This window comes from Salvelinus fontinalis, chromosome 6, assembly GCF_029448725.1.
Source record: "Salvelinus fontinalis isolate EN_2023a chromosome 6, ASM2944872v1, whole genome shotgun sequence".
Taxonomy (NCBI): domain Eukaryota; kingdom Metazoa; phylum Chordata; class Actinopteri; order Salmoniformes; family Salmonidae; genus Salvelinus; species Salvelinus fontinalis.
The window spans coordinates 34653709-34676446 of NC_074670.1; the positions used below are offsets into that span (position 1 = coordinate 34653709).

Genomic DNA, 22738 nt, shown 5'->3' on the forward strand with positions numbered 1-22738 from the left:
CGCAAGGGGACTGATGGATGGCAACTATAGGCTATGCATGTACCTATACAAAGTAGGATATCGGAGCCTTATTGATGATGATAATAGACTGTAAGACACATACACAATAAAGCCACGGTTGCAAAGTTGCAGTGTAGCCTACAGGATGAAAATGCTGTCAAATGAACAATGAAGCCATCCAGTCTTTAACTCATAACGTGAGGTGGTCATCTGTGAAAGTGGTATTGCCTTAACCCATAACAGTCTAAGCCCTGTCTAAGCCAGGGGGTCTACTAAGCTATATGGAATTGTTTTAAGAAGGTCATTTAAGAAGGTCATACCAAGGACAATTTAGCTATTTGATTTTGAATGTTAAGACCCCTTGAAGTATAACAAAAATATATTTAAAAAATATTTGATACAAAATTATTTTTGGCCTAACTTCTATTAGACCACATAAACGCATTGAATAACAGATTCACTACACGGGACAACAGATAGTCCACAAAAAATAATCTAAAAGAAGTTTGTTCTGAAGTGGTTGTCCTATATCTGAAAAAGATATAAGAAAGATCAGGAAACATATATATATATATATATATATATATATATATATATATATATATATATATATATATATATATACACTACGGTCAAAAGTTTTAGAACACCTACTCATTCAAGGGTTTTTCTTTATTTTTACTATTTTCTATATTTTGGAATAATAGTGAAGACATCAAAACTATGAAATAACACATATGGAATCATGTAGTAGCCAAAAACGTTTTAAACAAATCAAAATATATTTCATATTTGAGATTCTTCCAATAGCCACCCTTTGCCTTGATGACAGCTTTGCACACTCTTGGCATTCTCTCAACCAGCTTCACCTGGAATGCTTTTCCAACAGTCTTGAGGGAATTCCCACATATCCTGAGCACTTGTTGGCTGCTTTTCCTTCACTCTGCAGTCCGACTCATCCCAAAACATCTCAATTTGGTTGAGGTCGGGGGATTGTGGAGGCCAGGTCATCTGATGCAGTACTCCATCACTCTCCTTGGGTGCCTATTTGAAGAATCTCAAATCTGAAATATATTTAGATTTGTTTTTTAAAAAATTGGTTACTACATGATTCCATATGTGTTATTTCATCGTTTTGATGTCTTCACTATTATTCTACAATGTAGAAAATAGTCGAAATAAAGAAAAACTCTTGAATGAGTAGGTGTTCTAAAACTTTTGACCAGCAGTGTATATTTTTTACATGTATTTAACCCTTTATTTTTTTGCCACTAAACAGACTCCATATATACTTCCATTAATTTTTTCAACTGGTACCGGGAACCTTCTGATTAGTTTTGTGATGCCTTTGGGCATAGTTTGTAGGCCAAACTGTTTGGACTGTACAGGTGATTTTTGGGGGGGGTGTCTCATCATCTGACAAACATAGCACTAGTTCTGTCACCTTTCACCACAGATGCAGAAGTGCGACATCGGCGGATGTGGTGGATTGAGAAGCATCCAATGCAAAAAAGATATCTCCATCTTAAAATGACAGATTTTTATAGGGATTTTTTTATTATGCTAATTAGATATCCGCAGCGGCGTGGACATTGACTCTAGGGTTTTAATAAGCTCTCACACACTCACACACACACAGTATGAACTCATTAGTTCATTGGCATATTTCTAACCTTCGTGAAAGGGAAAAAGCTCCAGGGTGTCCGTCACATCGTTTCAACATCCTCATCAGCGGCCGTATGTCTACCTGCAACGGATGAACCGCAGCGCAGAGGTCAGCATCAGTACGTCAGGTGTCAAATGAAGGCACATGAGAGAAGGCATAGGAAGCAAGGGCTGTGGATAACTCATAAGGACTGATTCTTGTTTGTTTGCCTTGGTTCGTTGGTTTGCAAAACTTCAAAAGCATCATCACAACTTGACTTTCCTGAACTATTTGTGTATGGACATGGTAAAAAAGCAGAGCTAGGACTACTGTATTCTATTGCGTAAAGCCAACTGTCGAACATTTTTACAAGACTGATGTGTTTATTAAATAAGCTGCACTCTTAGGTGGGGGGGTTTCAAAAGGGGTTCTTTAAAGGGGTGGCAGAGCCGAAGAACCCTTTTAGGTTTTATATAACACCTTTTTCTCTTGGAGTGTAATCTCTCGTGGGAGAATTTTACTTCTGGGTAACCGAGATTAGAACATAAGCATTTCGCTACACCCGCAATAACATCTGCTAAATATGTGTATTTTATTTGGTTTTGAGATTACTGAGTGTACTACAAACTGCATGACATTATTTCAGTCTTCGGGTTTTGATCATCCCCAAATGAATCTCATCAAGCATCATAGTAGGCTATTCCTTCCCAGTGCATCTGATCATTTTGGAAAGTCAAACCTGCACACTGTTTGCGTTTTAACGGTAGGGGGCGGCCTACTGTATTACCAACATGTATTGTGTTGCAATTAGCATATTATTTCAACAATTCCACATGGCAAACCTTATCTGTATTGTAGCAGAACTACAGTGGCCTCTAGTGGTAGATTATATTTGGCTCACTGTGTGTGAACATCCTGTGTGTATGCTCAACTCTAAAAACTCTAAACCAACTCAAGGATGAAATCTTCACTCTCCTTTATACTGGGGCATACTATGCCTTGGTAGGCCTGTGTATGTGTACGTTTGGCTTTGTCAGTAGCCTACACCAGGTTTTCCCAAACTCGGTCCTGATGGCTCTGCATATCGTTGTAGCCTATTTGTTCGGATATGATCATCAATCTATGTGAATGTGCTAAAAACGTGCATATGTGTATTTGGTGGGAAGTGCATGGTTGAGACCCAAATCAGAATAGTACCTTTTCAACTTCAGTTGATATATAAAATACACAATAATGCAACTATGTCTTCATACTCTTGATGTAGATATAGGCATAATGCCTTTGTGTCCTATTTATATATACACTACATGTATATTTATACTGTATATACACTACATGGCCAAAGGTATGTGGAGACCCCTTTCAATAAGTGGATTCTGTTATTTCAGCCACACCCTTGGTGACAGGTGTATAAAATCGAGCACACAGCCATGCAATCTCCATAGACAAACATTGCCAGTAGAATGGCCTATACTGAAGAGCTCAGTGACTTTCAACATGGCACCATCATGGGATGCCACCTTTCCAACAAGTCAGTTCATCAAATGTCTGCCCTGTTAGAGCTGCCCAGCTGTAAGTGCTGTTATTGTGAGGTGGAACGTCTAGGAGCAACAACGGCTCAGCCGCGAAGTGGTAGGCCACACAAGCTCACAGAACGGACCCCTGAATGCATAGTGCGTAAGAACTGTCTGTCCTCGGTTGCAACACTCACTACCGAGTTCCAAACTTCCTCTGTAAGTAACATCGGCACAATAACTGTTCGTCAGGAGCTTAATGAAATGGTTTTCCATGGCAGAGCAGCCACACACAAGCCTATGATCACCATGCGCAATGGCAAGCGTCGGGTGGAGTGGTGTAAAGTTTGCCGTCATTGGACTCTGGAGAAGTGGAAAAGGGTTCTCTGGAGTGATGAATCACACTTCACCATCTGGCAGTCCAATTGACGAATCTGGGTTTGGCAGATGCCAGGAGAACACTACCTGCCCCAATGCATTGTGCCAACTGTAAAGTTTGGTGGAGGGGAAATAATGGTCTGGGGCTGTTTTTCATGGTTCGGGCTAGGCCCCTTAGTTCTAGTGAAAGGAAATCTTAACGCTACAGCATATAATGACATTCTAGACGATTCTGTGCTTTCAACTTGTGGCAACAGTTTGGGGAACGCCCTTTCCTGTTTCAGCATGACAATGCCCCTGTGCACAAAGTGAGGTCCATACAGAAATGGTTTGTCAAGATCGGTGTGGAAGAACTTGACTGGTCTGCACAGAGCCCTGACCTCAACCCCATCGAACACCTTTGGGATGAACGCAGACTGCGAGCCAGGCCTAATTGCCCAACATCATTGCTCAACCTCACTAATACTCTTGTTGCTGAATCGAAGACAGTCCCCGCAGAAATGTTCCAACATCTAGTGGAAAGCCTTCCCAGAAGAGTGGAGGCTGTTATAGCAGCAAAGGGGGGACCAACTCCATATTAATGCTCATGATTTTGGAATGAGATGTTCGATGAGCTGGTGTCCACATACCTTTGGCCATGTGTATTTTTTTTATATCCATAAGGGATCAATAACAGATAACAAAAGCATTTGATGAAACACTGTCTTATATGCCTATGAATGATGGTCATTCCTTTTTTGGGGGCAGGGCATATTATTTTTGACCATATTGGCAAATGACAGCATGTCTTATCCATGGTTTGAAATAATAAATCATTATTTTTGATGTGTTACACAGGCAGCACAATTCTGACCTTTAGTATTTTGACCAATCAGATCAGATTTTTTGCGAATAGTTAGGCAAAGGATTAGAATTGGTCTGCCTGTGTAACCGCAGTTTTAGTTGAGCAACAGGTTGTGAACCAGTTCAATGTGTGCAGCTTATGTGCAACTGTGCTAATTATGAACTCTTACTGATGTGTGGAGCCTTATACAGCCGTTTGTTTACAGTAAAGATTTAACATACGCACTTTGTAGCCTATAGGTTAAAATAAAATAAAAAGTGTTTTGTTTTTAGAATTAAAACTTTGCAGAAATTACGGTGTCCCCTTAATCCCACTGGAAGCAATTGCCATCGTTCTCTTCAACTACATTTTATGAGTCAATTCGTAATTTTATGATGCAACCTAATCAAGCTATTCAATTATTTCGAACAAGAAACAGCACATTGTACAATAAACAAGACAATTAAGTTTATATGGATGACACAGGACCTACTGACAACTAGAATTAAAGTTATAAACAGAACCATCCATACAAAAACCATTGGCCTACATAAGAAAACTATCTCAGGTCCAGTAATCAAGAATACATTAAAAAGTGTATTGCATTCTGTGAACCTCAACCTCTCTCCTTCGTTTAAACCACTTGTCTTGGCTTTCTTTTCAACCACGTTGTTTCAAATACCCACAAGGGGTCGTGGTGATAAGGATATCTAACACAACTTTGAATCTAAAAATGGTTTATCTCTTCCTGAAACGTTTCCCTGTCACTATTATGTTTTTAACACGATTGTAGAAAAAGTTAGCAAATTAACAATGCAGGGCTTATCTTAACAGCATAACTTCATTATAATAAAGTATTATGTCATTTTCGTTCATACCATTGGTATATTAATTAAATAATGGGCAGATATATAATAAATACAATGATAATAATACAAATAATTATTGTTGTATTATTATATTTGTACTATATTTTAAGCATCATAATTAGTATTATTATATAACTACTAGGCCTATACCACCTCAGAGCGAGGTCAATGAGAGCGTTAAATAAGGGAAGTAATTTGGTTTATTTTTGCTTCATTAATCATTCTACAAGGAAAACAGTCAACAAGAACTTAACATTCGTGATCAATCATCATCGATCTGGGAATTCGTTTGACCAGATAGGCCTGTCCTTTCATGCCGCAATTCCAGAAGAGGTGTAATGCTGAAGGCAATTGTTTCGTTTGCGTCGTTGCGGTTTTATTTCTTAGGCTACTCTTCGAACTTCCTGCTGAAGATGTGGCTATGAATTGAGGCGAAATCCACTGGCTACATCAAAATGCAGTGATGTGATGATGACCGAGCCAAACCTCTTCGTGGCCGTCCAGTCCCATTCCCCTCCCCCTACGATGCGTCACCTCAAATGAACCACAACTGATTTACTTACCTCTCCAAACCAACTTTTTGCATCCATCAGCAACATTGCGACAGCAGCAAAGTGACTGATTACTATGGAACACATTGACTATTCAATATTAATAACCCAACCACGTTACACTTCATTTCGTCACCCAATTTCGAAAGCGAAATAGGCCTAGTTATAACATGGAGTTGTTTCGAATAACCTATTATACCCTCTATTATTTAAGGGATATTTATTCAACATAAATTACGCACACATTTGATTTATACATTCTTAATTCAACATCTCCCATATATGGGCAATGTTCGGATGTAATGTTGTCTGGTGGGTTTGCAGTTGCCTCTGACCATTTGCGCTGTGTTTTATTAGGCTGTGTGGGGTCGATGGCTGCTAAATTCGCACTCAGGACAGAGAGAGATGGAGGGGGTGGGGGCTCGGGGCTCGGGGCTAGCGCCGATAAGCAGTGGTGCGGTGGTCTCTCTGCATAAGCAACTGTGCGGTGGTCTCTCTGAATTGTGATTGGTCACTCGACATATGTGGGGCCCTCCAATATCAGGAACGTGCAATTAATCATGTAGGCTAATTGGGAATCACGTGGACACGACCGAGAGGGTTGATTGGTGGTAGGAAGAAGATGCTCCCTGGTCCTTTCTATATTGACCAAGTGTGAAAACTGACCAGGGGAGGAATAAAGACGTGATCCAACGCGGAGCGGGGCCCGAGACGTCCAGCCCAAAACACAGGGGGGACAGGGACTGATATAGGCTAAAGACAAGCGGGACCGAACATGGCAGAAGGTAGGCAATAATTTGGACTAAAACACTTTGATTGGTTATTTGCTTTGACGCTATGAAGCCAAGGAGTCTCTCTGATGGCCATAGATGAATAGGTTTAGGGGGCTGGGTTACCTTGCATTGTCTTTTAGATCTTGGGTAATTCTTCTACAAATTCTTCCCTGTGACCCCCACCCCTCATTGTTTGGGGCAATACGTTGGCAGATCCTTTTGTTTATTTCGCCCTCCCACTTTCCCCCCGAAGTTGAGCTTTTGCTTTTCAGCGCATTTGGCATGAAAGTGGGAACCCGTGGACATTACGCTGCTCGGAAGGGGAAAAGGATATCCTACATTAACTTGGGTGCTTCCTTTTACTCAAGGCGTGAATTAGCAAGATGGGTTCTGTCTCTAACCAGGAATTCCCAGGTTGAGTAAAACTCTGACGATATATTGTGTTTAGTGTAGTCGCTGTCTCTAAAGAGATATAGAATGAATATCAGCGTACGAATGTACAATTGTGTACAGTATGGAACTATTTTCCTTTTTAAATTGCCTAGTCAATACCAAAACATGCTTTATTTTGTTCCCAATGGACTAACCCGACTTAAGTTCTCGTGTTGTTGACAAAGTAGGCACTTGATAAATGTAAATGTTTATTTTTGTAGACGAATTTACAAATGTAGTATTGTAAATTAAAATTAATTTGTTTTATTTTTACAAGTAACTTTTTTCTGTCGCACAAACGCAGCTACAAGAGGTCCATAAAATTCAGTGCAACATAGACTAGCCATTTTAGTGATATATTAGGTTTCGTAATTCGTTTCGTGTTGGCCTGTGTTGTTTCTTCACATACGAGTACACTTAATATATACTCACTATGAGTGTGAAATATATAGATCCTAAGTGTGAAAGATTTAAATATAAGATGGGAGAATAACAAATCCTTCTAGCCAGAGTTAGACCTATAAATAATTGTCATTATGGACCCATACAATATTGTTGTTTATGTATTGAAATGATTTGTAGATAGGTCTATATTTAGGCCTATGGATATGATTGGTTACTGATCAAATTAAATCGTAACATATCGATCGGTTTTACAACGATTTCTCCCCGTTTTCTACCTAAGGGTTATGGATGCGCGAGGAAAAACAATTAAAGAACGAAGCTGAATGGCAATTTTACGCGCACACTCCTTTCTTGTGTTCTGGTAAATAGTAAAACGAACATTGTTTAACATATTGTTCGAAATTACAGGAGTCTGCAAGACCGAAGAGGATGAAGGACCAAGCACCGAGGAGGACTCGGAATCTTTCCACGGTGTTGGCGTATGTAAATGGTTCAACGTGCGCATGGGCTTTGGGTTTTTGTCTATGACCAACAGAGAGGGGGTCCCGCTCGAGTCACCGGTCGATGTGTTCGTCCATCAGGTAAGAGGGGCGCCTTGGTTTTCAAATGAACTGATTTACCGTCTTCTTCTCACACCAAATATGTGGTGAATGGTGGTCCACTATACCTTGACACAGAATAACATCTTCAGGCACTTTTCCTTCTCAAACGAGCATGCGTTGCTGGCTTACAATGTGACCTCGTGGTCATGTACAGTGGGGTCCAAAATCATGGACACCCTTGATAAAGATGAGCAATAATGACTGTATAAAATAAATGATGCAAAAAAAGAAAACGGAAAGTATGTTATTTTATTCTAATACAATTGCTCTGAGAAATATATATTATTTGTTATTGACCGAATTGGTGTGGGTGAAGGCAAGGTAGCACTGTGGTTAGCGCATAGGGCCAGTAATCAAAAAGTTGCTAGATCGAATCACCGAGCTGCCAATAACTTGTTCTTAACTGACTTGCCTAATAAAATATCGATGGTTTTGCAACAATTTCTGATGTTTTCTACCTAAGGGTTATTAATGTTTGAGGAAAAACAAGGAAAGGGCTAAGCTGAGTGGCACAGCAGTCTAAGGCACTGCATCTCATTGCTAGAGGGGTCACTACAGACACCCTGGTTCAAATCCAGGCTGTATTACAACTGGCTGTGATTGGGAGTCCATAGGCAGCACACAATTGGCCCAGCATCATCTGGGTTTGGCAGGTTTAGGCCGTCATTGTAAATAAGCACCTTGCCTAAAGGTAAAAATAAGTTTTGTTTAACAAGTCAAAATAATTGACACCCCTAAAGATTCTTATAAATAACGTAGTCAAAGGATTAGTATTTGTCCCCATATCCCTAGCACTCAATGACTACATCAATCTTGTGACTCTACAAACTTGTTGGATGCATTTGCAGTTCATTTTGGTTGTGTTTCAGAGGGTCAAAGATCATACCCCCAAGACATTCTAACCTCCCCTGTTATTGGTAATAGTGAGAGGTTATCATGTCTTGGGGTTATGATCTTTGACCCTCTGTAACTTTCTCACTCATCATTATTCACAATTCATTCAAGAGCCATTTTTTGGCTTTCAGTTAGTTATTTTTTGGCAACCAATCCCATGAGAGTGAATGTCATTCCAGTTCATCTGAATGTCATTTTAGTGCACTGCTTGCTTTGAATTATATCGGATGGTGTTTGCATGTTTAGGTAAAAAGACAAATAATGTCCGTTTGGCACACTGCCAAGTAGAGATATTTGCTCGATCTGATTGGGTGGGCTTGGCTCCCCATTGGGTCGGCCTAGGCACACCTTTGCCTTACATGGCTGGGTTTAACGTTTAACTTGACCAAATTCACATAGAAATGTGAGATAAAGATCTGTCATTTTCATTATAAGCAAGTCTAAGAAGCGGTAGATCAGTTCTATGTGCACTATTTCTAATCTTCCCATGTTTTTGCGTCATTTACTTTCAGTTTTGTACACAAGCTTCAAACAGCTGAAATACAATATTTTGGGTTATGGAAAATATATTTCACAGTGGTTTACATGGTACAATGATTCGCTACACTATATAGTGCATTCGTAAAGTATTCACACCCCTTGACTTTCCACATTTTGTTAATTACAGGCTTATTCTAATATTGATTTAATAAACATTTTCCTCATCAATCTACACACAACACCCAATAATGACAAAGCAAAGACAGGTTTTTAGAAATGTTTGCTAATTTATAAAAAAAATATAATAAAAATTGCAAATGTATTAATGTTTTTAGATTTTTTTGTGTGCAAATGTATTAAAAGATTATTTTAAAAAAACAAACAAAAAAACAGAAATACTATATTTACATAAGTATTCAGACCTGTTGCTATGAGACTCGAAATTGAGCTCAGGTGCATCCTGTTTCCATTGATCATCCTTGAGATGTTTCTACAACTTGATTGGAGTCCACCTGTGGTAAATTCAAATGATTGGACATGATTTTAATAGGCGCACACCTGTCTATATAAGGTCCCACAGTTGACAGTGCATGTTAGAGCAAAAACCCATCCCTGAGGTCAATGGAATTGCACGTAGATCTCCGAGACAGGATTGTGTTGAGACACAGATCTGGGGAAGGGTAACAAAAAAATGTCTGCAGCATTGAAGGTTCCCATGAACACAGTGGCCTTCATCATTCTTAAATGGAAGAAGTTTGGAACCACCAAGACTCTTCCTAGAGCTGGCCACCCGGCCAAACTGAGCAATCGGGGGAGAAGGGCCTTGGTCAGGGAGATGACCAAGAACCTGATGGTCACTCTGACAGAGCTCCAGAGTTCCTCTGTGGAGATGGGAGAACCTTCCAGAAGGACAACCATCTCTGCAACATTCCACCAATCAGGCCTTTATGGTAGAGTGGCCAGACAGAAGCCACTCCTCAGTAAAAGGCACATGACAGCCCGCTTGGAATTTGCCAAAAGGCACCTAAAGACTCTCAGACCAGGAGAACAAGATTCTGTGGTCTGATGAAACCAAGATTGAACTCTTTGGCCTGAATGCCAAGCGTCACGTCTAGAGGAAACCTGGCACCATCCCAAAAAGATGAAAACCTGCTCCTGAGGACCTCAGGCTGGGGCGAAGGTTCACCTTCCAACAGGACAACAACCCTAAGCACAAAGCCAAGACAATGCAGGTGTGGCTTCGGGACAAGTTTCTGAATATCCTTGATTGGCCCATCCAGAGCCCGGAATTGAACCTGATCAAAAATCTCTGGAGAAACCTGAAAATAGCTGTGCAGGGACACTCCCCATCCAACCTGACAGAGCTTGAGAGGATCTGCAGAGAATAATGGGAGAAACTCCCCAAATACAAGTGTGCCAAGCTTGTAGCGTCGTACCCAAGAAGACTTAAGGCTGTAATCACTGCCAAAGGTGCTTCAACAAGGTAATGAGTAACATTTCCAAACATTTCTAAAAACCTGTTTTCACTTTGTCATTATGGGGTATTGTGTGTAGATTAATGAGAGAGAAAAAAGTATTAAATCTGTTTTAGAATGTTGTAACGTAACAAATGTGGTAAAAGTCAAGGGTTCTGAATACTTTCTGAATCCACTGTATATACATTTGTGCGTACACATTTTTAGAAGGTGATGCAAACGGTTCTCCGCCAGTTCTGTTTGTTTAGACTGTCTAGAGCCCTTAAGGCTCGCACACATTGCGTTGAAAGTGGATCTAGCTTTTGTCTGCCGATAGCACGCAGTGTTTTAGGAACCACCAGCTGTAGACCTCTGACTGACAATGTTTTTCATCCGATTCTACATGTAAAATCAGTGCACACTCGCTTCACAAATTACGTTCAGAAGTGCTAAGTACTCTTGGCCAGCAAACGCTATTGGTGTACCTGAGCCATTACATGTAATTATAACTATTTCCTCCTTTTCAGAACCGCTGCTTTTTAGACCATTTATTTGAGCTTTTGATCTGTTGAAATGGCCAGGACTACAATCACACCCCAAATGAATGATTTCTTCCTGAAAACCTTTCTTTACTATTAATCTATTTCTCAATAAGTTTCTCAATTTGTATGACTAAATACTTATTTCATTCTTCCCAGAATGCAGACATCCCTCTTCTAGTGCCGGCACTCTAGATTCCAAGCCTTTAAAAGCATATGTTTGAATAAGTGAACAATATCTGTTAACGATGTAACTGGGACAATGTCCTCCTGAACTCTGTCCTTTGACATCTTACATAGTGACTTCTCCACTGATTTCCTCCCCTAGCCATCAGGGTTCGGGTCAATCACATTTCATTTGAATTCAGGAAGCAAGCTGAAATTCCAATTCCAATTTTCCTCAATGCTTGAAAAATTCGTAATTAGAATTACAGTTTACTTTTTTTATTGAAATGGAAGTGACCCCAACCCTGCTAGCCATTGTTAGGAAGGCAAGATCATGTGTGTTCAATGTTCATCCATGATGGATGGATGGGCGTTATGGCTACGGTGCATTGTGGCAATGGGTCTTTGGCCCCGAAATGAGTCGCTGCATGTCAGGGAGAGAACATGACGTCCCGGGGCCTTCTGGCCATTGTGTGCAGGTGAACAATAGGACCACGTATCCCAATGAAGCATGCTCCTCTCGGCCGTGACCGAGCCCCTCAGCCCCACTTTGTCCTAGCAGCAATCCCTTCCCATTGTCCTCTTTCTCTCTCTCCTCGTATGTCTTCATTCATCTACCCCACTCTGTTTTCTTCAAGCTAGTATGGACATAGCCTACAGTAGAGCTTCATATCGCCCTCCAATGCACTTCACCAGGTTGGTAGGGTTTAAGACCATACTAGGAGTCTCCTTTCTCTTTCCACATGGTATGTTCTCTGTGTTGGGGGTGGGTATGGATGGACCTGGAGCGGGGGAGGTCACATGTGTGAGGGGAAGTGAGTTAACGTTCACTGGGGCCAATGTTCAATGGAGCAGCTTTTCAACTCGGCACTTTAGTCACCCAAATTGAGTTATGGATGACCCCTCGTGTGTCTCAGATCTGCTTGTAACTTCACAGCCGATGCTAATCAGTGACCATTAGAGTATTAAGGAACGGTTCACTTTAATATAATGCTAGATGCTATTGCATTGCTAATTTTCATTACACAATAGATGCAGTTCTTTGTAGGCCATGTGGCTTGTATCTGAATTAGTGTCCTGGTTAAAATACAATCTATGGCACATACTTTTTAATGCTTTTCTTTTCAAGCTAGCCTAATTGTAACTGTTTAAAACTTCCCATCAATGCAACTGCACAGCTACACACACAGTGTTGTTGATATTTGAAGCAATATGCAGAGAAGGCTGTCAATGAAGGATAAATCAGATAGTGGCAGTTTCCCATTCACAGATGAATCCTAGTCCTGATTGAGCTTGCTTTTTAGTCCAGGACTAGGCTCAATCTGGGTCTGGGAATCCACCCCCTGGTCTTTAAATATATCCTTAAGATTTCCTCAAATAATATAAGATCGTCCCAGCCTGACAATGGCAGCCATTGACGTTTCTGGAGAGGAAATCCTCTGTGGTGAGCATGGCTGATGTCTTTCCGCTCCTAAATTGGGTCCAGGAACCTAGACAAATGGCAATAGGAAATAGCTAAATGAGGTGGTATAGCCATCAGTCTTGTCCTGACACTGACCTAAACATGAGAGAAATAATTGGGTTTTTGGCTCTACAATTGTGGAATTCTGTTTGCAGCACAATATTGATCACCCTATAATGGTGAAATTCTCAAAGGTTAGTTGAAACTTCATTGCTAATCATATCAAAATCAACGATATCTGCTGCCTGGTTGCAGATATCCCATACCACCAATCCAAAAGCTATTTTGGAGGGTTCTTGTTTTACCCAGGCTGCCTCTGGCATGCCCCCTTAATGCACAGCACATTCCCCTTTTTTTTTCATAGCCTCCCCTTTCCTCCCTCCATTTTTTCATCCCTTCCTCCCTCATTTTCCCCTTCGCCAAGGCTGTTTTTATCTCATGGCTGAACTTCTCTCTGCTGAACAGCGCTGCCTGGGTCACCTGAGGTGAAGGCAGCAGAATGGGATCAGAAAAAAGAGTCTGTAGCTAAAGTACTGGGTCGTCTTAATTTGTCACCAATGAAACAGAATGGGACTATTTTAGTTTTCCACTTCATAACGTTTAAGACATTTTCTGTTGTGTGCCCTTAGGAACACGAACCTGGTTTGATGTTAGCATAGTCTTTAGCGTTAATCGTAGGATTATGGTGCTGATTGTGTCCCTACTCTTGAGCTGTTGAATGCTGTCAGGCTTTGAGATTATATTGATTCCATTCTGAATGTATCACATTTTAGTAAAACCATCAATCAATTATTAAATCAAAGCATGCAGGTACCTATCATTTGGAGTGAGAATGTGTTAATTCTCAACTTATCTGCGTATCTCTCTGCCAAACAACCATCCAAGGAATGTCTCCCTGACTACCCCACCCTACTCCACCCCCAACCCTATCCCTCCCAGCAAGAATCCTGCAGTGGTGGTTAGTGTGTTAGTGGTCCTTTGTGATGTAGTTGGGAAGAGAGGTTGGGGGTAGGGGACGTAGTTGTGTGGAATGCTGGTCCTTTGGCAGAGGGGGATGGGTGAAGTATATCACATCAGGTTTACCACTCAAACACAGGAGACTCACAGGCCACTGTGGCCAGTGTTGGGCAACAGACCAATGCAGACTAGTGGGGGAGGACAAATAGTCTGTCTGACAATAAGAGGCTTTGTAGTTGTTGTTTATTTATGAGGTGAGACAGAATGATCAACAGTCGCGAGACTTAGGACAGATGCCAGATAGCTCCTATCTCTGTCAGAAAAGTTTGAAGATAGCATAGTGTTCACAGGGGTCACTGCTCAGCGTCTCCCTTGGCTGACTATTAGTTGATTTGTTAGCTGATGCTGTAAGGTTTTTGGGATTGCGTCATCATTGATTTGGAACATATCATGCACACAAGACGACTAAACAATCCTCCAAGATATGTTTGAAATGCCCGGTGGAAAGTGTTCAAAATGTGATATTTGATATGACGTCTAAAAGGTTACAGGGCCATGTTCACAAGAGTCTCAAAGTAGGACTGCTAATAAAGGATCAGTTTTTCCTTTTAGATCATAATGAATAGAATTATATGGATAGGGGGAGCTGATCCTAGATCAGCACTCCTACTCTGAGATTCATTTGGAAAGGGCACAGGAATGAAGGTGAAACTGCTAACACTATTCTGACGTTTCTTTCTCCTGTCTTTCTCTCCTATCCAGAGTAAGCTGCACATGGAGGGCTTCCGCAGCTTGAAGGAGGGCGAGGCGGTAGAGTTCACTTTCAAGAAGTCAGCCAAAGGCCTGGAGTCCCAGAGAGTCACTGGGCCGGAGGGAACACACTGTGTGGGCAGCGAGAGGAGACCCAAAGGCAAGAGCGTCCAGAAACGCCGCTCCAAAGGAGATAGGTGAGTGCCTGCCTTGTATGCACATGCTGTCTGTACATCGAATGGGGACAAGGTATACACTAAACCAGACATGGGCAAACTACGGCCCGCGGGCCACATACGGCCCGTTAGGCTTTTTAATCCGGCCCGCCGAACTTGTCCAAATTATAGTAAAAACCTCCTTTTTTCCCCTTTCCCTGCAATGCCCACGTTTCCCCAATAGATGGCGCACTCAAAACACATTGACCGTTGTTGGAGTGGCGCGTATTTCTCTTTATTTCACTTTAATTTTCACTTCGTTTCACGTCACCATTAAGCCCTTCTGTGAAAATGAGCGGACCAAAGAGAAGGAAAGTGGACAGCGAATGCCGAGTGTTTAATAAGGAGTGGACAACAAAATACTTCTTCACTGAAGTCCGATCAACGGCTGTATGTCTGATATGCCAAGAAGCTGTTGCGGTTTTCAGAGTACAATATCAGCCGTCACTTTGCCACGAAGCATGCAAACTATGCTAGCAAGCAGTCAACACAAGAACGGGCGGCTACTGCTCAGAGGTTGGCAGCTAATTTACAGAGTCAACAGAACTTTTTGATCTGCACAGAGAATTTTGCCGTCGGTTCTGTGATTTTGAAAAAATTGACAAGTCACTTCAACTGGTGTCCTGTCCCCTGTCACAAGACCCCGAATCAGCACCGCAGGAGCTGCAATTGGAACTGATCGATCTTCAGTCTGACTCCGTCTCAAAGGAGAAGTTCAAGTCTCTTAAACTGAATGACTTTTACGCTTCACTTAACGAGACCGCGTTTCCAAACCTCCGGAGAACGGCGCAGAAGATGCTGGTGTTTGGCTCGACCTACGTGTGTGAGCAGACGTTTAGCGTCATGAAAATCAACAAAGCCCATCACAGATCCAAGTTAACTGACCAACACCTCAGATCTGTCCTGAGAATTGCCACAACAAAACTAACTCCAGACTTTGATGCACTGGCAAAAAAGGGAGACCAACAACACTGTTCCCACTGAAATGGTGAGTTTTTCTGCTGTGTTATGAAAAAATGCATATGGAAAGTTTGGAAGTGCGTCTTTTAATTAAGAGCAATGCGCATTTACGCACAGCAGCGGTACAGTAGCTTTATTAACACACCGCACATCGCTCTTAATTTAAATTTAAATTTTCAGCTGCAGGTAGGATATTTAATACAGCCTATGTCTGTGTGCTTGGCAACGATACACGTGTACTGTTTGCGCGTGAAGGCGAGGGCGTCCGTGGCGAGTTTGTAGAGCGCACGGTCAGGACAATCCATCCATGATTTTGCGGAGTTTAACACAAGTAGATATTATTGAGCTTGAGTATTTCCTTGTGTAATAATATGTTTTGAATGTTGAAAGTGATTCCATTTTTCAATAAATGTTGATTTCTTTAACTTTGCACCTTCGATTGAAACTTATTAAAAACAGACGCAATCTTGATAAATCACAGTGCATATGTTATTTTAATCTATTTACATTTCCTCATCCCGGTATCTGCGAAATAGTATGTAAATGCCATATCTTGCATATTCCTTGAGACAAATTTATTAACTGATAAGGGCTATTTTTCACATTTGAAAGACAGTTAATAAATTGGGTTGTAGTGTTCTTACTGTGCTATGAGGTTTGCACACACTACATTTAATGCTTTAGTATATCCGGCCCAAACACTCCCTCCAAATGCTCCTGGCCCGGCCCCTCTGTCAAATTTTAGAACCCATTGTGGCCCTCGAGTCAAAAAGTTTGCCCACCCCTGCACTAAACTGTACACACTAAAACAGAAAATTTTGATCAGATAAGCAACAATGTATATATTCATCTTACACACATACCACATCTATGTATACCATAGTAGGGGTCTAACATACTCAAAAGATGGTGGCCCAAAGTATTTTCTTTATTATGGTTGGATCTCACATCTGCAATGGTCCATCCATTTTGGATATGATTCAAAATGGTGTTTCAGTTTTATCCTGTTCTGTCCCCTTCTTCTTTTCCTTGACCCCCACCCCTGGCCGAGGTTAGGGTCACACAGGCAGGCTTGACGTGTGACCTGGATCAATAGCTGTTTAATTCTTGACGTCCCTTGTGGAGTTACACCCAGTGGTTCTCTCTTGGAAAACCTTTTCCAAACCTCTTCCACAGAATGTGTTTTTGTGGTGGTGACCTGAACTGGTAACATGAATGTTTCTGAATCACTTTAGATGTGGATTATAATTAGCCTGTCATTACAGTTTAGAACTAGTAAAATATGAAATAATTAATTCTAGGTGTTTTTATTGATAAAAAAAAAGCTTTATTTAAGTTGGCAAGTGTTTGATGTCGAAATATTACTAATGTTTGTTATAAGACCAATTTACAAAAATACGTGTTGTTTGGACTTGTCCTTGTAAAATAACCCTTAATGGTTCTAGGTAGAACCATTTTACCCATAAAGAACCTTACTTGAAGCCTTTTTTTCCATTGAGAAGGTTCCGAAGAACCCTTTTGCATGAAAAAAGGTTCCATACCCCACTACTTGCATAATGCATTCCATTTAAAATGCAGAAATCCCTTCACTTTTTCTCACCGTAAAGTAAAAGTGAGAGGCGGGCCAACATTGTGGGTCCTTTGTCCATTGTGGATATTGTGATGGGTTAGAGAGGGATATCAATGTGGCCTCCTGTCAGTTGTGATTAGGCCCAGAGTATAGTCAGGGTGAGAATGGAGATTGTTACGGCCTCAAAGAGTCCCGGGAGGCCTGTGGCGCATGATTCACTCTCCCAAGACTATGCTGGTTCTTATAAGAGGAATCATATGGGGCCAACTCCAACATTTTCAACGGAGAGTAAGATAAACTGTTTTATATCTTGAAGAGTAGTCAGTACATAGGTCTACGATTCTAAAGGATTTTTGTCAATGACTTTTGTCAATGGCATATTTAACATTCTTTATTAGGTGGCGGTTTTTGCGTGGGATTAGAAACATGCCCTGGCACTCGTTTCACCAGTGTTATCTGGACTCTCCATATTTCTTAAAATATGGCCAAAATCAGCCACAATTTATTTTCTGATTCCACCTTAAGGCTTCCGAGCCGAAACAGTTCGGAAGAGTTCGTGCATATATTATGACGACATTTTGTGACGTTTTTTGTTCATTTTGGACTTCGGTAAGGTTTTTTTCGGTTGTTCGGACATACGAAATGTTTTCTTGAGACAAGATGAAGTCAGTAGCCGAAGTCTACGCCCCTTCATCGGTGATTGGTCAACAGTAAGGATTCATCAGTAAAGCCTTTGTTGTCATTCAACGAGAGACGACTCGTTTTCATGCACATTGTTTTGTTTGAGAAATACTGTACCAAACACCTTAGTTAGATGTAAAATTGCACGAATAATGTCTCCTCGGCAAAAACGTCAAATTCAATGACAGATTTCTTGCATTATCTTTGATTAATTCTGACTATTTTGAGGAAGTGTACTGACTACGGTGTCTCAAAATGGACAAACAGTACTAATGCCATTAAATGTTTTTCAAGCGAAGGTATTTCAAGGTAGTATGCGAGCACACGTGTTCGGTTCGCCAAGCCGACTTCGGCCAGTTGCCAGCCGAACTGAAGCATGCTGACGCATTTAGTAGGTATATATGACGCAGGGAGGGGGGGGGGAAACCCTGTCCATTTAATTGATAACAGATGTAGGAGCCCGGGAGGGGGTTAGAGGTCGTGGTAACCATGGCAACCGCATACGACTAAAATATAGGGGGTTGGGGTGCGGGGGTTAGAGAGGACCGTGGGGGTCAGAGTTGGGAGATCATTGCTGCGGCTTTTTAGACAAAGGACCACTTCCCTTTTCCTGCACGCGCTCCATAATCGATGTTGAGACAGTTGGGCCTTGACACCAACCCAACGGCCAGTGGTACAAAGAAGCAACTGACCTCCTTGAGCCTCCCCTGACCAAGCCTCATCTACATCATTGGAGGAAGGGGGTCCTTAATAGCTCCTCAGTGGCACAGCAGCGGTGACAGCCCCACTGCCCATCTGTCAGCCACCCCTGGACGCGTGGCTATTCTATAGGTCCTGTTTAAACCAAAGCTATCAAAGGAAGGTTACTCATAAGGCTACCATTGACCCTAACCCTTCTGCATGGACTGTGATACTCTGTGTATGTTCTATGGAGAAGGAATATAATTGATGTAGCTCATTGCAGCAAAGTACTGTGGACAAACAATGAAAAGGGTGGTTCATTTGTAGATGGGAGGCCATTTAAAGTAACAAATAGCCTACTGAAACATACAGAGAGAACGTGCTTTTATAAATAGCGTACATCCTGTAGAAAAGAGTTGCATGCTGTTATGTTCAATTTGCATTTGCACATGGGGTAGAACAAAGATCATTTGCACTTTTAAACCCACTTTTAACCCTGTTCACATGAAAAGGATGGTCATAGGCAGTGCTAGAGGCGTCACTAAAGACCCCGGTTTGATTCCAGGCTGTATCATGATTGGGAGTCCCATAGAGCGGTGCACAATTGGCCCAGCGTCGTTAGGGTTTAGCCGGGGTAGGCCGTCGTTGTAAATAAGAATTTGTTCTTAACTGACTTGCGTAGTTAAATAAAGGTTCAATAAATACAATGAATAAATAAGGCCACTGCATGGAACTGGCCAGAGTTCTCATTTGGCTGCTGCAGCACTAGCCTAACTGGCATATGCTCCCCTCTTGTGGATTGCAGGTGACGGCGCATCTCACTCAATACAAGATCAGGGGCCATATGTAGGGAAAGGAGGGATACCTAGTCAGGTACAACTGAATGCATTCAACTGAAATGTGTCTTAACGCATTTAACTCAACCCCTCTGAATCAGAGAGGTGCAGCGGGGGCTGCCTTAATCGATAGCCACGTCATCGGTGCCCGGGGAGCAATTGTTGTTGGGGGTTAACTGCCATGCTCAGGGGCAGAACGACAGATTTTTACCTTGATCCACTAACCCTTCGGTTACTGGCCCAACGCTCCTATCAAATGTAGGATGCAAGGGCTCCTGAATGGCGCAGCGGCCTAATGCACTGCAACTCAGTACAAGAGGTGTTGCTACAGTCTCTGGTTCAAAGCCAGCCTGTATCACATTTGGACATGATTGGGAGTCCCAAAAGGTGGCACACAATTGTCCCAGTGTTGTCTGGGGTAGGCAGTCATTGTAAATAAAAATTTGTTCTCAACTGATTTGCCTAGTTAAATATTAAAAAGGTGTATTACAATTACTGGACATTTTTGTAGGTGTTGATATACATTTCTCTTAAGGAAAAATCAAAGTCTGAAATTTCAAACTGGAAATGACATCAGAAGCCTTTTTAAACCTCAAATACACAATACAGTTTTTTACATTGCAGGAAAGTTCTCCTGTAACAGTGAGATCAAATGAAGATCCTACATCTGTAGGATCAGGTCCTCACTGTCCATACAATCCTATTCATTGTGATATAAATGCTAAGCTGATCCTAAATCAGCACCCCTACTCTGCAACGCTTGATACATTTGGCCCAGTCCTACATTTATCACCTTGGTTGAGGGGATCAGTTTGAGCAAGGCGAGGTTCAGAATTGCTGACCTTCATCACATAATGAGTAGTTATTTGAGATGCAAGGTGATTTGTAGATCAGTGATTCTGTGCAGTGTCTTCAATTTCAAACACGCCGTCTTGTTTTTTAGGTGCTACAACTGCGGAGGCCTGGACCACCATGCCAAGGAGTGCAAGTTGCCACCCCAGCCTAAGAAGTGCCATTTCTGCCAGAGCATTGCCCACATGGTCGCCAACTGCCCAATCAAAGCACAGCAGTCCTCGCCACGTTCTCAGGGAAAGCCCTCCTCCTTGAAAGGAGACGAGGAGGAACACGGCCACTCGCCCCCGTCCCCCGTGAGCTCCGATTGAACGAGGAGACGCCGGATGGAAGCTGGGTGAAGCACAGAAGCCAATCAAACTGCTTTACTGGAAAGATGGCCGCTAAGTTTCCTTTCAACTATATAAGATGCTTTTGGAACTACCTCAGGTTTTTGTAAACAAAACGATCATGAAGAAAGAATGTACTGAAGTTAATATTTTTTTGGTGTAACACTCACAAATACAGCTGTATTATTATAGCACTCAGGAAATATTTGTAAAAATGTATGGAACCGCTAATGAGGGGTTTAAACTTGTAATAAGTTATGGCACATCACATATTACTTTGATGTCTTTATAGAATAGAAAGTTGTTTATTTTTTACAGAGCAGATAATGAGAAACCATGCCACTCACACTGGCATGCTACTATACTAAACTCACCAGGAAGCTTAAAATCACAGTGTCAAGTAGATAGCTAAACACTTTTGCTGCCTTACAACTTCTTGACTTTCCTGATTGTTTACACCCCACTATATCCGACAAAGACAGAGTTGTGACACTACACCTCTGCAAATGAATGTTAGTCTCATGGGTGGTAATGGGTGGGTACATATGAATCAACAGGACGGGGTATTGGGTAATAGCTGGAGGCAATGTATTGGTGGCTGCCAATATTGTAAGTGACCATCCAGATGTCCTGGGGACAAATGAATGTCAAACCAAAAAGTATGGTTGTTGTTGTTGCGTAATTTCTTTATGTTGGGCAGGCACAATGCTGTCTCTTAGGTGCTCAGTCTCCCTCGTGGTACATGTCTGATCTGCTGCTGCTACATTACAACCAGACACTTGGACCCTGCAGATGTAGGATCTTAATTTGATCACTCTGTTGTTGCTGAGAATTTTCCAGCACAGCAGGAAATGCAACTTGTAGTGTATTCAAGGCTTCTAAAGTTTGTAATTTCCACTTGTAAATTTCAGACTTCATTTGCCCTAAAGAAAAATGTATCAACCCTTACAAAAAATTCCCATTAATTATAATCCACATAATAAATCACATTTCCTGTTGCTGCAGGATTATTTTCCTGCAGTAGAAAACTGCCTTAAATTAAGATCTTACATCTGTATAATCAACTTGATCATCCTCTGCTTAGACTACATACATCAGCATTTGGAATTGAGTCACTGACTCCAGTAATCACACCAATACCTATGAAATGTATCAAACATAAGTAATTTACCATGTAGAAATCAGATGCAAGATTTGAATGGATTCTTGAGGTTGATTCAGGAATCTACATAATCATACTTGTCTTGTTTATACTTGACAGTCATAGCAGCAGCAGCATCAGGCGTTGTCTGCTGTCTTAGAAAAAAAAGTTCTGCTTAGAACCATAAGGGTTCTTCGAGTGAAAAAGGCTTCATGTAGAACCCTATCCCACCACAAAGAACCCTTTTGAGAACCCTTTTTTATTCAGTGTCGTTCAACTACTAGGTACAAGTAGTTATTCAACTACTAGGTACTTATTTAAGACATTGTCTCCAAGCAGCTTGTGGGGACTATACAGGAACACCCAGTGGTGGGCCGTCAGGGCCAGCAAGGCATTCTCTGCTGGCCTAAACATCATCAGAATATAATTTTTTTTAAATATATTTTCCCACAAATAAGTATTAAATTATTCCCCAGAGTAAGAGTTATACTCTTCATTTCATAGCTTTCCTCTTGGTTGCACTGCTTCCAGCCCCAGGTTGAGATTTGGAGGGCTGGTCTTTATGTTAAATCTTTTATCCAATCATATTCAGCCATCATGTGTTGCCAGGGGTCTAAAATCTGCCCTCAGGCCTTCAGAATCACCAGTGCGGGCGCTTGTAGCTTAAAGTGAATGGAAATTAAAATTTAGTGTCAACCAATCAGCTTTAGAGTTGGCTATTGTACGCCTGCTGGCTGGCTCCAGTGTTACACAGGAGCCAGCTAGCAGGCGTAGTGCGTG

The 22738-nt window shown here is 41.5% G+C and overlaps 1 protein-coding gene across 1 annotated transcript; it reads left to right on the forward strand.

Moving 5' to 3' along the window:
• Window positions 1–6555: 6555 nt before the first annotated feature.
• On the forward strand, window positions 6556–22161 carry LOC129858604 (protein lin-28 homolog A-like). Its single transcript, XM_055927924.1, has 4 exons — window positions 6556–6565; window positions 7799–7971; window positions 14706–14890; window positions 20580–22161. The coding sequence occupies exons 1-4, from the start codon at window positions 6556–6558 to the stop codon at window positions 20797–20799; spliced, it is 588 nt and encodes a 195-aa protein (XP_055783899.1). The 3' UTR covers window positions 20800–22161.
• Window positions 22162–22738: the final 577 nt, after the last annotated feature.